The following is a 15,430-nucleotide window of genomic DNA, read 5'->3' as shown; positions in this document are numbered from 1 at the left end:
TCCGAGACCCGCTGTCTGGGTCCGAGACCCGCTGTCTGGTTCCGAGACCCGCTGTCTGGTTCCGAGACCCGCTGTCTGGTTCTGAGACCCGCTGTCTGGGCCCGAGACACGCTGTCTGGGCCCGAGACACGCTGTCTGGGCCCGAGACCTGCTGTCTGGGCCCGAGACCTGCTGTCTGGGTCCGAGACCTGTTGTCTGGCTCCCAGACCTGTTTTCTGGTTCCGAGACCCGCTGTCTGGTTCCGAGACCCGCTGTCTGGTTCTGAGACCCGCTGTCTGGGCCCGAGACCTGTTGTCTGGTTCCGAGACCTGTTGTCTGGGCCCGAGACCTGTTGTCTGGATCCGAGACCTGTTGTCTGGTTCCGAGACCTGTTGTCTGGTTCCGAGACCTGTTGTCTGGATCCGAGACCTGTTGTCTGGTTCCGAGACCTGTTATCTGGATCTGAGACCTGTTGTCTGGTTCTGAGACCTGCTGTCTGGTTCCGAGACCCGCTGTCTGGGCCCGAGACCTGCTGTCTGGGCCCGAGACCTGTTGTCTGGCTCCGAGACCTGTTGTCTGGTTCCGAGACCTGCTGTCTGGTTCTGAGACCCGCTGTCTGGTTCCGAGACCCGCTGTCTGGGCCTGAGACCCGCTGTCTGGGCCCGAGACCTGTTGTCTGGAACATTGTGACGTTCTTCTCCTGGATGAAGAGATTTTTTACGTTTGCATCTGGATTCTGTTGTTTTTTTATGGATAATTTATCGTAATAAATTATATTGTTGACATGTTAGACTAATGATTTTAGGATTTTCACGCCCCTCCCCCGTTCTAATCTGAATATTAAAGGATGTAATTTTATTCTATACTTTTAAAGCAGCTCAGACTGAGCTGTGTCAATAATTAATGTGTCAGACTCATGTAAGAGAGAAAAAAAATCAGAAATATTCGTGTTTTATAAAACTGATATTAGACTAAATCAAACTTTTTTACTTTAATCAATAACTAATGACACCAATAATCAAAAACCTTTACGTCACTAATCAGAAAAGAATCTGAACAAAGTGACGTTCCAGGATCGATTATTGAATGTTTTAATAAAGGTCTGATTCTTTAATTTGTTCCATTAAATTAAACAGATTACAGATGTTCTCAAGTTAAACTGGTTTCAGTCAGAACCTACCCGGATCCGATCCCTCCCGGTCCGATTCCGAGCCAAGGTCCGAGCCAGAGTCCGCAGAGAGCCGCGCGGCTCTGGAGGGTCCACCAAAAACTGGTTCAGGAAAAAAACAAAAAACCTGCGGTCCGCCAGCTGAAGCGAAGCCCCGCCCACCCGTAAACCTGCGGTCCGCCAGCTGAAGCGAAGCCCCGCCCACCCGCCTGTCCATCTCTCTGTGACTGTCTCCTGCTCTCTCTGTCTGTAACAGAACCTTAAAAATCAATAAACCAACTTTTCTTCAGTTACCTGAACTTGACAAAGGCCAATCCTGGACAAGCACTGACATTAGCCTTGGCTTTGACTGAAATGGTGTTCTGTATTTGTTAATACTTACCACTGTCCCAAAACCAATAANGCTGAAGGACAGGTGGGACAGTGGAGGACAGGTGGGACAGTGGAGGACAGGATTGGCACTTTAGAAACAGGTCAAAGGTTTGCATATGAAGCTTATTTTATTGTGGAGGAAACACAGAAAGATAAACTCTCAGGGTCAGGGGTCAAAGGTCAAAGAGTCAGCTGAGCATTTTTATTTTTCACTCACAGCAACACTTAGTTTGACTCAAACATGTTTATTAAAGAAAACCCAGCAGAACCAGAACCAGAACTAAAACAATGCTCAGAAGGTAAAAAATAAACTAAAATAAAACTTTTTAAAAACTTCACAGTAAAAATGAGACAAGAACAACAAGAACACTGACTGAGATCCCCGCAGTCATTCCCTACACTTTCCTCTTTAAGATTTATCTAGGTTTCATTCAGGGAAACGAGTGCACCTTCCTGTGTGTGTGTGTGTGTGTGTGTGTGTGTGTGCGCGTACAGAGGGTTGAACACAACAAGACACAAATTTACCAACAGAAAAAGCACCACACAGCTTAGAGGCCATTATAAGACGGTACATTACAAAGAGCTTCAGTTCTTCCACAACATTAAAAAATGTTACTTCCTTTTCTTTTCTTGTTTTGCATAAAGTGGGTTTGACCCGATCCTCTGAAAAGCCCGAGATTTTCACAGAGCCAGAGGGTTACAGCTCCATGAAATCAGCTTCATCGTGTTAAATCTACAAAATGTTTGACTTTTTAAAGCATTTTAACAAAACAAAACACATTAATGATGCCAAACTTTAAACATCTGACTTTTGACCTTTCAGGTTCAGTCTGACAGCTTTTACCTAAAATCCAACCTGCTGCTTATATTTCTGTTTTGTCTGGGAGAAAAACAGAAATGCAACAGAAAAAAACACGTCAATGAAATAAGCTGCAGTCTTTAATGTATTGTCTTCTACTTCTTGTTTACTCTTTATAAACATTTTTCTTAATAAATGTTTATTAATTGAGAACATTGGCTATTCAGTGTAGCTAACATTGAACTAGGGCAGGGGTGTCTAACCCTGGTCCTCAGGGCCTCCATCCTGCAGGTTTTACTTGTTCCTCTGCTCCAGCACAGCTGATTTAAATCAGTGTGTGATTAACAGGCTTCTGCAGAACATGAAGAGGTGATTTAAGCTCTGAATCAGGTGTGTTGGAGCAGGAAACAGGTAAAATATGTGAGATCGTAGCACTCGAGGTCCACGGTGAGACACCACTGAACTAACTGTAGCTACCAGTGACACTAACAATGTAGCTAAGAATGAAACTAAGAGTAAAACAAGAATATATTTTTATTTCTTTAGGTTTCTAAACTTCTGGCAGGTAACAAATATATTTTATGGCTAACATCAAAAGTACACATCATATTGTGAACAAACTGAAAGGGATTAATAAAACTTTCAGACAGAACCTGATAAACCTGAGGTCCACATTAAACTGTTTCTGTTCTTGCCAATAGAGCAGACTGAAGAACATTCATGTGTTCTTTAAAAAACTCTGGTTTTGTTTCTTTAGATGAACATGGCTGATGGTCCTATGAAGTTCTGCTACAGGTAACAGGTGTGGCAGGTAAACACACCTGGATGACCTCACTGGTCTCAGAAGTGACACAGAATCTTCTTGTATCTTTTCATTCATCATGAAGCAGAAACTGATCCAAGTGTTCTTCCTCTGGTTCTCTATTGTCCATCAGTCCTCCAGGTCCAACCTTCCATCTGTCTTTTCTTCTCCTGAACATTGGTCCAGCAGCTGTGTAAAGTCTTGGCCCTCATCCATTACTGACTGGCTCCTGCTGTCACTCTCTTCCACCTCCTCCTCCTCCTCCTCCTCTGTTTTCCTGAAACTTGCTTCCTGTCTGTCTGTCACCTCCTCAAACATCTTACTGTCCACCTTCATCTTCTCTTGTCCTCCTCCCTCTCTTCTTCCTCTTAGCATTGTACCGCTGCCGTCCTCTGGCTGGTCCTCAGGATCTGAATATCCAAGAGGCCCCAGCCCCTGCAGGTAGGCGCTCCTCATCAGCAGCTGGGTGGGCTCCAGACCTCCCTGGTCTCTGGCCTCCCTGTGGGCTGCCTCGCGCTCCTCTGCCTCCCTCTTGCAGTAGGAGTAGCGGTGATTCATGTGCTGCGAGTATGAGCCGGAATGAGAGAAGCGTTTGCCACACTTATCACACTGGTAGGGTTTCTCTCCGGAGTGTAGGCGTGAGTGCTCAATCAGATGGTGTTTGTGTTTGAAGGCCTTCTTACAGATCTGACACTGATGTGGACGTTTACCTGGAGACACACAGAGGACAGCAGGAGACAGTCAGGGCCAACAATAAATACAGAACCACAGAACTTCAGTCAGAACAGGAGGGTACATGGAGAACCCAGAAACATTTAAAGGACCAACAAGAGACACAGCCAAAACAAGAACACGAACAGAACCAAGGAATCTCTACGACAAAGGTCCCCAACCCTGGTCCTCATGGTCCACTATCTGAATGTTTAAGATGTTTCCCTGCTCAAACACATCTGAAGACCAGGCTTGTGGACCTCTGTGCTACAGGGCTGACAGAAGACACTGAACGACAGAACTTCAGCCAGAACAGATGGACATGAAGAGAACCCAGAAACATCTGCAGGACTGAGAGGAGACACACAACCAAAGAACCTCAGTCAAAAAAAAAGAAAATAGGCAGAACCTAGAAACATCTACAGGACAGACAGAAGACAGAACCAAAAAACCTCAGTCAAGGAGGGCACATGGAGAACACATAAACATTTACAGGTCTGCCAGGAAAGTCAACGAAAGAACTTCAGTCAAACAAACAAGAACATCTTTGGGAAGCATCCACAGGAAAGACAGGAGGCAGAACCACAGAACTCTGATCAGAACATGAAACGTGTTTTTTAAAGGATGATAAACTCAGTAAAACAGATGAAGTTCAGCAGCTGTTTAAAGAAATCAACAGAGCATCTAAACCAGACTACATTAAAGCTATAATAGCTGTCAAAATACACGATTTTTCAATGTTTTAGATTAGAAGTTTTTGTAAATGTGTCATTTATGATAAAAACAACCACTACACATCATTCACTACCAAAGGTCTACTGCATTAGAAATAAATGAGCAAAATCAGCTGTCAGGTTTTGTTGCCAACAATTACAAGTCATTTGTTTACATTTGAACCTAAACTAACACTAACAAGTACACTTCAGACAGTCTTCATGCAAGGTAATTGGGTTGGTAAAATAATCCCCAGAGTCGACGAGGAGAACAATCAAATTGAAAGTGAAAGTATAAATGATGGAGTATGAGTCCAGCTTTCCTCTCTTCTTCTGAAAAGAAATGAGACTGGAGAAAATCAAGCAGCAGAGAGCGTTAAAGCAAAACTCTTCTGAAAATAAGAGAGAAAATACTCCAAACTGCTGATCACCAAAGACAAGGAATATTTGCTGTTTTCTAGCACAGCTTTGATGAAATTTTATGCAATAAACCGCAAACAATTATTTAATGATGGAGAAATTGTGTTAGAAGCATAAAAAATAAAATAAAACACTGAAGATAATGTATTTTGGCAGCTATTATGGCTAAAACTGTTTCTCTCTGTGGAAACTGTCCTGATAACCATTTGTCATGAACTGAACTGTTCTGGAGTTCAGAGGTCAGAGTTCACAGGTTCATGTTGAGTAGAAGTCAGAACAGAATCTCAGTTACAGGAAACTTGGAAAGCTGCAGATCAGACTCACAGGAAATATCAGATCTTCCGAACATTTATCAAGGACATGGTTTGTGTAATTCTGTGGCTCTGCAGATGAATTAAACATGAACTCGGTGGTTCTGCAGGACCTGGTTCCTGTCTCTCTGTGGTTCTGCAGATGAATTAATCATGAACTCTGTGGATTTAAATTATGTTTTACTGGGTTTCTGCTCAGGATGACTTCATTACTTTTGTTCTGTTGGATCAGGTTCTGGTTAGAACCCTGCTGGTAGAAAGAGTTTTGGTTTTGACATGATGAGTTTTACCGATGAGGTTTGATCTAAGTTTGGTTCTATTTTCTAAATGTTTTAATGTATTTAATCCTCACCCATAAACCAACACTAACCCTCCTCCTTTCTTCTTTCAGAAAGAAACTGATGCTCAGATTCTGTTTGTGCCCCCCTCCCCCTCTGAAAAAAGGAACATGTTTAAGGTAAGGAGCTGCAGAGAAACAAATCAGAAAACTATCTGAAAACAACAGAAGAATTATGTGAGAATTTCAAACAACTAAAGAAAGAAAACATGTGAATGCATGAAAAAGAAAAGGGCGGGGGGACAGAAGCATGGGGGAGGGGTGAAAAGAAATGTCCAAGTGTTATATATACCTGTGTGCTCATATTTGTGTCTTAGGAGGGAACTGGTCTTCTGGAATGTTTTGTCGCACAAGTCACAGGCGTACGTACCACTTTCAGTCTTCTTAATCTTCTTCCTGGAGAGCAGAGAGTCGCTGTCTGACAGAGAGTCCATCGTCCCCTCCAACAGCCCCCCCTGAGACAGAGACACAACTTCAATCATAATCCCACACCTGTCGCCTTCACGCTCTGAGACACCCCCTCCTGCCTTCATGATCCCAAGTCTGGACGGGGCTTAAGGGCCGACCTGGGTAAGTCCCTTCATTACAAACAGGGGGGGTATCTGAGACAGGGAGGTGTAGGCGAGGGGACGAGAACCAGCAGAGCCCAGGTGAACTGAAGTGCTGCTTCAGATCCCACACCTGAAACAAGCTGCCTTTCTACCTGCAGGACGTTCAGGACTTTCAGACCAAACCCTTCTCTAACACACTTTAATAACTTTATCTAGAACTAACTTTAATTTCAACTCACTTTAATTCCTTTTAAATAACATTAAATAATTTTGATTAACTTTAACTGTAATTATCTTTACTTCAACTAGCTTTAACTGTAACTAACTTTACCTTGAACTACATTTACCTAACTTTACTTATAATTAACTTTATTTATTGGTGATCCAAATGCCAGCAGAGGAATCCCCATGATGTTATGTTTTATGTTGTGTCTTAGGAAGTTCCCCGTTAATCATCAGCCCTAGAGACCACTTTCAGCTCTTTCATAAAGGGCCTAAATCTGAATGCTGTACCTGGAATAAAAGGTTCCTTTATCGATATTTCTTTCCAACCTGAAATCTTGCAAACATCAGTCTAAACTGCTGGTGTACTGCCTGAGTATTGCAGCTGTAATTTTGCGATGAAAGCACAAAACACCATTCACAAAATATGAAATTGGACCTTCTTATTGTGACTTTCTGTGTTTTTTTTACATGTAAAAAACCTTTAAAGGCTTTATTATTGTCATGCTGTTCATCAGAGAACTTCCTCCACAGTTACTGCATCAAAGCTGCAAGAACAAAAATAAAAGGTTGATCACAGTCTTGACACATTCGGAGTCCTGAAGATTTCTGAACCATTGATGGTTCGACCTCGTGAGCAGAGATTTTATCTCCTGCAGCCTCATTTAGACCGTCCAGTGGTAAACTGATAATACTGACCTCAGGTCATCAACAGAGTCTTCATGTTTTATCACAAATAAATATTTACAGTGCATCAAAACTGAAGTCTCTTTAAACTCCAAAGATCAAGCTGAACCTGAATCTTTGCAGATATTTAAAGTCAAAACCCAGCCCAACAATCAGCCATGGCAACTGACGGACTTCAAAATCAGACAAATACTTTATCAGCATTAGTTACTTTCCAGAGTTGTATTCTGATGAAATTTGTGAGAACATTAGAAACAATTCTGCTCTGGTGTTACCTGGAAACTTGCTTTCCGCTCGTACTTTCTCCTCTGTTGCATTTCAGCAAATGTAGCTCCTGTGGAATAGGTATAGGGCATGTGGGGCAGGAAACTCATAGGCTCAAGGCCTTGGTATGGCCTGAGGCCTGGGATGGCGGCCTGATTTAAGAAGGTTGGTGGAGGAAAAGCTCTGTGAGGTGGTAGGGAGGTGTAGACAGGGCCAGTAGCAAATGGATTAATCCCAAAGATGGGGCTGGTGCTTTTCCCCAGCCGGTGGATGGAGTTCTCTCCCACATCAGAACCTAGAACTTCTTTTTTGATGTTGACAAGTTCTAAAGGCTCAAACTCTTGTTGGTGTCCTGACAGCTCCCCATTATGTTCAGTGATGAAACCATTGGGCCTGAGTCTCCTCTGTGCCATGTGTTTGGGCAGAGACAAATCCAAGGGTGTATCTCCGTGGCCTTCCAGGCTGTTTTGAGTGTAAGAGGTACTCTGGGAGTTTTTGGACAAGGTGGAAGAAAGATTTAAGGGCGACAAAGTGCTGATCTTCAAGGAGTCTGTGGGGTCTAGTGATTTGTCCCCTGTTGTTTGCTTGTTGGCTGCAAACTGGTTGGTTGTTGTAAGTCCATGGGTAGCATTATTGTTAGGGATGCCATCATGTAAATTTATGGCAGGAAGTGACACAGGAGATTGGCTTAAGCTGTGGTCTAGTCCACAGTGGTCAATAGGGGGCAACTTTGTTCTCAAACTGTCCATATGATTCTGACTCTTTGACTTGGCAAACCACTCCTTGACAAACTCCTGAGGAAGGCCAACAGCGAGTGAAATCTTGAGCAGCTCCTCAGAGTTGGGTTCTGTGTTCATGGAAAAGTAGGCATTCAGCACTGAGATGTGGTCCTTGAACAAACTGGTGGGACTAGTTGTCTTCTCAGTAGAGGACAGTTCATCAACCATCAGCCCTCTGCAGCTGGCAGGACTGCTTTCTGTTGGCTGCAGGACCGCTTTGATCTCCTCATTCATTCTGCATAGGTAGCGCTCGTGTTGGTGAAGGGGGATGGGTCCAGGAAAGGTCTCCTTGCAGTATTGGCAGGAAAATGGCAGGAACTGGTTCTGTCCATCAGGGGACTTCTCTTCACTGATGAAATCAACTGATTTCTCTTTTTTGACATCCATCTGCATCTTGGACTCATTGATCAGGTTCTTGGCATCATTGACTTTCTCCAGAGTGTAGTCAATGATGTTCTTAGTGGGGCTGCTTTGGCACATCATATGAAAACCAGCCTGGGGCTCCATTTGGGCCCCCAGCTCCTTCATGTAAGCTCTGAGCTTTGATATCTCCTCTAGGTTACCATCTATTCTCTGTCTGTACACAGTATTATCCACAATCTGAAGCACCTTCTGGATCTCACTCAGGCTGTTCCCAAGAGGCCCTGTGTACCCCAGAAGAGACAGGTCAAGTCCCATACCTCCCAGATTCTGAAGTGTGGTCTGAGAAGAGCTACGAATGCCTAGGGGGCTTCTGCTTCGACCGTTCAGGTAGATAGCTGGTCCCCCAAACCCATGCTGTGAAGCCATCAGCAGCAGGTACTCGTTGAAGTCCATTGGCTCTGCTTTGATGTCCAGCAGTCCCGGCTGATGTGATGGGCCAAGCGGTCGCTCATTTTCTAGTTTGTGCCGAAGAGGAGCGAGGGTGGGGCTTCCAGGTGAGGAGGTTGTGGAGTTTGGGGAAGAGCCAGGCTTGTTTACGTTACGTACTCGACCATTAAGAGCAATCAGTCCAATGCATTTCTTGCTGCTGATGTGGGAACTGTAGGATCCAGAGTGAGAGAAGCGCTTCTTACAGTTAGAACATTCGTACGGTTTCTCACCTGTAACACAACACAAAGAGGACAGTCATCTTTTTCCAAAGTTTGAGATTCATCTGAATGTTTCCATCAGTTTCATTTGTTATAAATTGAGTGGCTCTTGACTGAAGCATCTCAATAACTAGAAACCACCTTATCTGGATGGGTCTCTGACATTTTATCTTCAAGTAAAATAATACATTTTTAGACAAGGTTTCTCAGAAAAAATCCCTTTTCTATCATGTTCCACATTCCCACCAGTGTTAGGAGATGAGAGAGCTGCTTCGGCTCCTACATCTTCACTAAAGCAGTTTAAACTTCACCCTCACCCTGACCCTAGCTACGTTTATTGATCTTTCATAAAGACATTAAAGAGAATGAACATTATCTGTACTTTGGTTTATGATCAAGGAGAATTGATGAAACCAATGAATCAGCTGAGGTTTCTGCTCCATTTCTCCATTTGTGTTTTCTGACTTTCTTCATACTACAGTGGATTTCAGCTGGTTACAGTCATTCTGTTCAGTCTGACAGTCACAGGTTTTAACAGAACGATGAAGAAATAAAGACGAAACAGAAACAGTGCTCTTCTCACCGCTGTGAATACGAAGATGCTCCTTCAGGTGGTGCTTGTACTTGAAGGCTTTTCCACACTCGCTGCACTTGAACTTGCGGTTTGCAGCTCCTTCGCTGAGCAGCGGCGGCTGCAGAGAGAAGAAACAGATTAGAGATGAAGGAGGAGGAGGAGTGGGAGTCGAGATGAGGAAGAACACACCATGACAGAGACAGATTCTCCTGAATGTCTGAGTGTGAAAGGCTTTCTGAGAAACCATGTGGGCTGACGGTGTTCAGAGGTGCATTCCCAACATTTTGCATGCAAATACAGACAGAAACAAACAAAAACAGTGGAGGGAGAGGGGTCCTCCCCCCTTCAGCAGAGTGGCAGATTAAATCCTTTGGTTTCAGATGAAACACAAAGTGAACAGTCATTGAATTTATTTAACAGATACTGCAGCTCTGACATGTTAAAGCAGACCCCAAGAAGAAGAAAGTCCATTTAGAAACTTTTCAATAATCAGTGACAGATTAACAAACTCAAGATGTCTTTAAAAAAAAGTCATCTCCAGCTGCAGACAAACAGGGAAATGATCTCCTTTAACACTTAAAGACATGAATTCACCTTTAAAGAAAATTATTAGTATCAAATCTGATCAGATCTAAAGTTAAAGAACTGATCTAGAAGTAGATCTCTAACCCTGACCCCGGGTTTCAGCTCACATGGTTGTTCTTACTTCTACCGAGAGGTTATGTTTTAAGTAGTTTTGGTTGGTTTGTCTGCCTGTCTGTTACTCTGTTAGAAAGATTACCTAAAATCTAATGGACAGATTTTGATGAAATTTTCAGCAAATGCAGGTCTTTACAAAAAACGAGTGATTCAATTCTAGTGGTGATCTGGATCACAATCCAGATCCTACCTGTGGCCTAATGAAGTTTATGAAGTAAAAAACAATGGACAAGTGTTTCATGATTCTGCTTGTAAATAAAAGCAGCAGGAAATTATGTGACTGACTGATTTAAACATGTGTTGCTGTTGTGAGCAGCAGTCTGAAGCATCTGATCTGAAATCAGCCAATTGTCTTTCTTTAACAGTTTAATCCAGTGATTCTTCAGATAAAAACACACTCAGAGGATTAGGATTCTCCAGCCAAGCAGGCAAAAGCCCATATGGTCCTGGTTCAGTCTGTTAAGGGTGGTGGTGATGGGGGTGGGGGGTGTCTTAAGGTTTAATGTCAACAGGTCAGCTCAGGAAATCTCATTACACTCACAGTGTGACTTGGAGCTTAGTTACTGACTCTAATGAGACTTTTAGACCCTAAAGGCCAGCAGACAGGTGTGAGCAGGAACACTACCTGGTCTTTCGATCAGACTTGGACACCCTGAGCTGAGTTCACATGCTGCATGCACAAACATGGCTGCAGCAAGAAAAAACACCACGGCTGCTGGGCGGGGCCACACACAGCAGCAGTAGCAGAAAACTCCGCCCACACATTGTGCACTGATTGGTACCCAACACGGAGCTGGAACTCACGACCCTGAGGACTAAACGACTGAGCTACGGAGCTAAAGTTTGACAGGTTTCTTTTGTACAGGTCACATTATTGGTGTTGTTCCAACTCACTTTACATAATTCACGCTGGTCATTTGTGAGCTGACGAATACATCATCAGTCAGATCATGTGATCAGTTGAATTAGCACTGATGTGATGATCAGTCAGTCATTCAGCCAATCAGATGTCACTGCTGCTGTTTGTCTGAACGTCGTCCATAATGAGACTACAACCGAAAGGAAATGTCTCACAGACCAGGCGGTAACTTGCTGCAGGTGCTTACCTGATCAGTGACAGGTTTGTGAGAGGTCATGTGACGCTCCAGCTGAGCTCGCTGGGTGAAAGCATCAGTGCAGAGTGGGCAGGTAAAGCTCTCCTCCATTTTCTCATGGCGATATCTGATGTGTTCTTTCAGCGACGTCAGACGCTTGTACCCACGTTCGCAATATGGACATGTGAGCAACTGAGCGAAGTCATCTGTGGCGCTGGGCAGCAGGTCTGTAGCAGGAGGTCAGAGGTCAAATTTCAGATTTTAAAACCAAAATATTCATCAAAGTCTTCTTGCAGGATTTCATTACTGGTGGTCAGCTGATCTGCATAAAGTCTGTTCATTTTACATTTGGTAAAGCTACTTCCTGTCTGCATTCACATTAAAAGCCTGGTCACCACCTCATTTCTTCACAGATGTTTTTTAAATGAAACAAAAAATTAATAAATCATTTAAGAAAGTTGGGTGTCACAGTGGAGCAGCAGTTAGAGCTGTCACCTCTCAGCAAGAAGGTTGTATGTTTGCTTCTGGGTGGAGTTTACATGTTCTCCCTGAGCTCACCTGGGTTTACTCCGGGTACTCCGGTTTCCTCCCACAGACCGAAAACATGCAGGTTAGGTTCACTGGTAACTCTAAGTTTAAGTGTCTGAGATTGTGATATTTTCTTGTAAATACTTCAGTATTAGCTATGGTTATTGAGACTGTTGCTGTAAATGTAATGGCTTGTTTGCACCTTGCACATCGTGCTGCTTCTTATCTTGGCCAGGAAATCCTAATAAAAGGGATTAATAATCTCAATGGATTTATTTCCTGGTAAAATAAAGGTTTAAATAAAATAATAATTATTTAATTAAAAAATTGTCCCTAGGTGTAAGTGAGACTGTAAATAGTTGTTTGTCTCGTTTATCTCTATGTGTCCCTGTGATGGACCGGAGACCTGTCCAGGTGTCCCCCACCTCTCTCCCAGTGACTGCTGGAGACAAACATCAGCTCCATGTGACCCAGAAAGAAGAAGCAGGTAAAACAATGGAGAGATGGACTTTTTTCTATGTTTACTTTTTTTTATAATTGGACATTTGCATGTGATCATTTACTTCATAACGAAACTGTGTTGTTGTGCTTTATTATCAACAGAAGTCAGTTATTTTTACAGACACTGAACTAAAGTTTGTTGTAATTGTAACTGAGTCGTCCCCAACACAATCTCTGAGCACTAACAGATCAGAGGAGACCTTTGTTTAAAACTGCAGGATGAAAGACAGCAGGCAATATGTATTGTGTAGTTTTCTGATACTAGTTGTTGTTTTGTTGGTCCTCTCACCATGCTCCCCCTCATCCTGACCAGTGGCCTCAGGCGTGCTCAGTCTTGTTGCCTCCTCTGGGGCTTCAGGGTAAATGATGGCAGTGTCGCTGCGCTGCAGATATTCAACAAAGGTTGCCGGGTGACCGATGCCATCCTCCAGCTTACGTTTCAGGAGGTAGTCATCTAGCTCACAGATGCTGTCCAGCTGACTCGCTGAGGAAACAGGAGGATCATCAGCTTAAAAACACAGCTGAAACATCGCTGCCCTGAGTGCTGTCCCGCAGGCTATACAGTAAAAACATTCAACAGAATCATTTTAGGATGAAAAAAATCAATAAATGGGACCTTCTTATTCAGAAAAGGGTTAATTTTACAGCTCAATTCAGATAAAGATAACATTTTGGTTTGATCGTTGATTTCTCTTCACTGTGTGAGTATTGATCAGAGTATTGGAGATGATTCATCTCACCTGAACTCTTTCCAACATCCTGCAGAAACGTTTCAGGACCTTCAGCTTCGTTCTCACCACTGCTGCTCTCTGATCAAAGAAACACACCACTCACACTTAATCTCCTCCTCATCTTCTTCTCCTTGAGGAGCCACCTGAGCTCCCTGCAGTTTCTTTTTCTTAAAAGAACTTTATTCATTACTGTTAACTGTTATTATTGAATGTCATCAGGCGATAAGTGAAATTATACCTGTTGTCAAATTAAATAAAATGTTAAGTTTTTGAATTTGACCATCTTTTCTGCTCCTCTAAGTGATGATCAGAAGCCGTTTCCATAAAACCCAGGAGGAGCAGCCATTAACTTGCTGACCTGATCAGAAACTCACCAAGATGTCCATCGTCCTCACAGCGCTCCTGGGGGGACAGCAGGGCACGAGCAACTCGGGGCAACACATCCAGAGCAGGCACACCAGCCGGGCTGTCTGCTTCTTCATAGTCCCCCTGTCGTCCTCCTCCTCCTCCTGTGAAGCTGGGGTCGTCACAGAGCAGGGTCCTGTCTTCCTCATCCGTCTCTGAAGGTGTCTCCAACACACTGTCATAGTTCAAGACTAAAACACAAACACAGAGGAAAAGTTCTGTGTAAATGTTTTTTCTGTGGTAAATGAGCTTAAAATTAGGATCCTTTTATTGTTTCAGCTGACAGCTTCCTGGTTTTCTGTCAGTGATCTGCAGCAGCTTGTTAATGTCTGACAAATCCCACAATAACATCTGAAAGGTCACTCGATGTGAAAACCATTGATCAGTGTGTTACTCATCACTCCTTAACATTTGACACATCATTTTGTTACCATCTGACAGCTCACTTGTTGACATTACCGTCTGAAAGATTACTTGGTAACATCTAACAGATCACTAACATTTCACAGATAACTCTAATGTCGTTCCTCAATAACATCTGATCCTCACTTACTCACGTTTCACACTTTACCTCATAGTATCTAAAGAATTACTCATTAACATCTGTTAAGTTCACTCATTACTACCTGACAGATCTCTGGTGAATTTCTGATATACGACTAATTGGCTTCAGATAGATCACTTGTTAACAACTGCCAGGTCACATGTTAACTTTTGTTAATTGCTGGTGGCTCACTCGTTACCTTCTTACAGATCACTCGTAAACATCTGACAGATGACTTGTATTTGATACTGTCTGTATTCTAGAACTGCTTTTTGATTAGTATTCTTGATATTTTTAAATAGTTCCTCTTAGAGGAAAGTTTATTCATGTTTGTTAGTTTACTCAAATTACCTGCTATAGTTATACCAAACTTACTATTAGCTAAAATTACTTTGTTTTGTTCAAATGCTTCCTCTTAGAGGAAAGTTTATTCATGTTTGTAAAGCACTTTGGATTGCCTTGCTGCTGAAAAGTGCTATATAAATAAATTTCACTGCAAATCTTTACACTGGACATAGATTAGAAATACAGATTCCAGGCTCATTCCACCATTATTGACCTGCTTTATTTGATCTAATTTTGTGTTAAATGCGTGAATATTAAATTTTTATTTTCCTCAGTAAAAAACACCTGGATGAACATCCCTTAAAGGTTTAAATGCTGCTCTTTTTCAGATTGTTTAAGTATCCATTTTGTCATGGCTGCAAACTCGACCCTGACAGAGGTTAGGGTTGAGAAGAGTGAGAATCAACATCATGAGAACAGCCAGCAGACCGGACTTTAGCAGAAGAGTAGCAATTTTTAGCCTATTTTTTTCTACAGGGTAATGAACCTTTGTTGCATCTTATCCCACTTCCTGCTGCTGATTTTATCTGTACACCCCACCCCCTCCCCCCAGCTACAGGGCGATTACTCTGTTCATATGACCTTTGTCTGCAGTCTCTGCAGCACTCGCCTCCTGGACAACTGCACAACAGGTGCAAATTAAAAAGGGGAGCCACTGTGGGCTAGGCCCAAATCTGCTGAGGAGGCTAAATACCAAGAGCAGGAGGGGGATCCAGAGGGCCAGTGGGTGGAGGGGGTCAGTCTGAGCTTTAATAAGAGATGGGACTGCTTTGGACAGCTAAAAGTGTCCGATCAAACAGAGTAAAATCGAGCTCTCACTGTGT

At 43.0% G+C, this 15,430-nt stretch overlaps 1 protein-coding gene across 1 annotated transcript; it reads right to left on the bottom strand.

Annotated features, from left to right (window-relative positions):
* Nucleotides 1–1,872: 1,872 nt before the first annotated feature.
* LOC108251235 (zinc finger E-box-binding homeobox 2) lies at nucleotides 1,873–13,984 on the bottom strand (the record flags this gene model as incomplete). Its single annotated transcript, XM_017441451.3, has 8 exons — nucleotides 1,873–3,830; nucleotides 5,983–6,067; nucleotides 7,348–9,197; nucleotides 9,769–9,877; nucleotides 11,565–11,779; nucleotides 12,871–13,065; nucleotides 13,322–13,390; nucleotides 13,687–13,984. Coding segments are annotated over 8 exons (3,402 nt in total), but the record flags the coding sequence as incomplete, so codon positions are not given.
* Between the last annotated feature and the right edge of the window lie 1,446 nt (nucleotides 13,985–15,430).

Source organism: Kryptolebias marmoratus, linkage group LG6 (genome assembly GCF_001649575.2).
Source record: "Kryptolebias marmoratus isolate JLee-2015 linkage group LG6, ASM164957v2, whole genome shotgun sequence".
In the NCBI taxonomy this organism is placed as follows: Eukaryota; Metazoa; Chordata; class Actinopteri; order Cyprinodontiformes; family Rivulidae; genus Kryptolebias; species Kryptolebias marmoratus.
The sequence above is the reverse complement of the archived record's forward strand: the minus strand, read 5'-3'. Positions and strand labels throughout refer to the sequence as shown.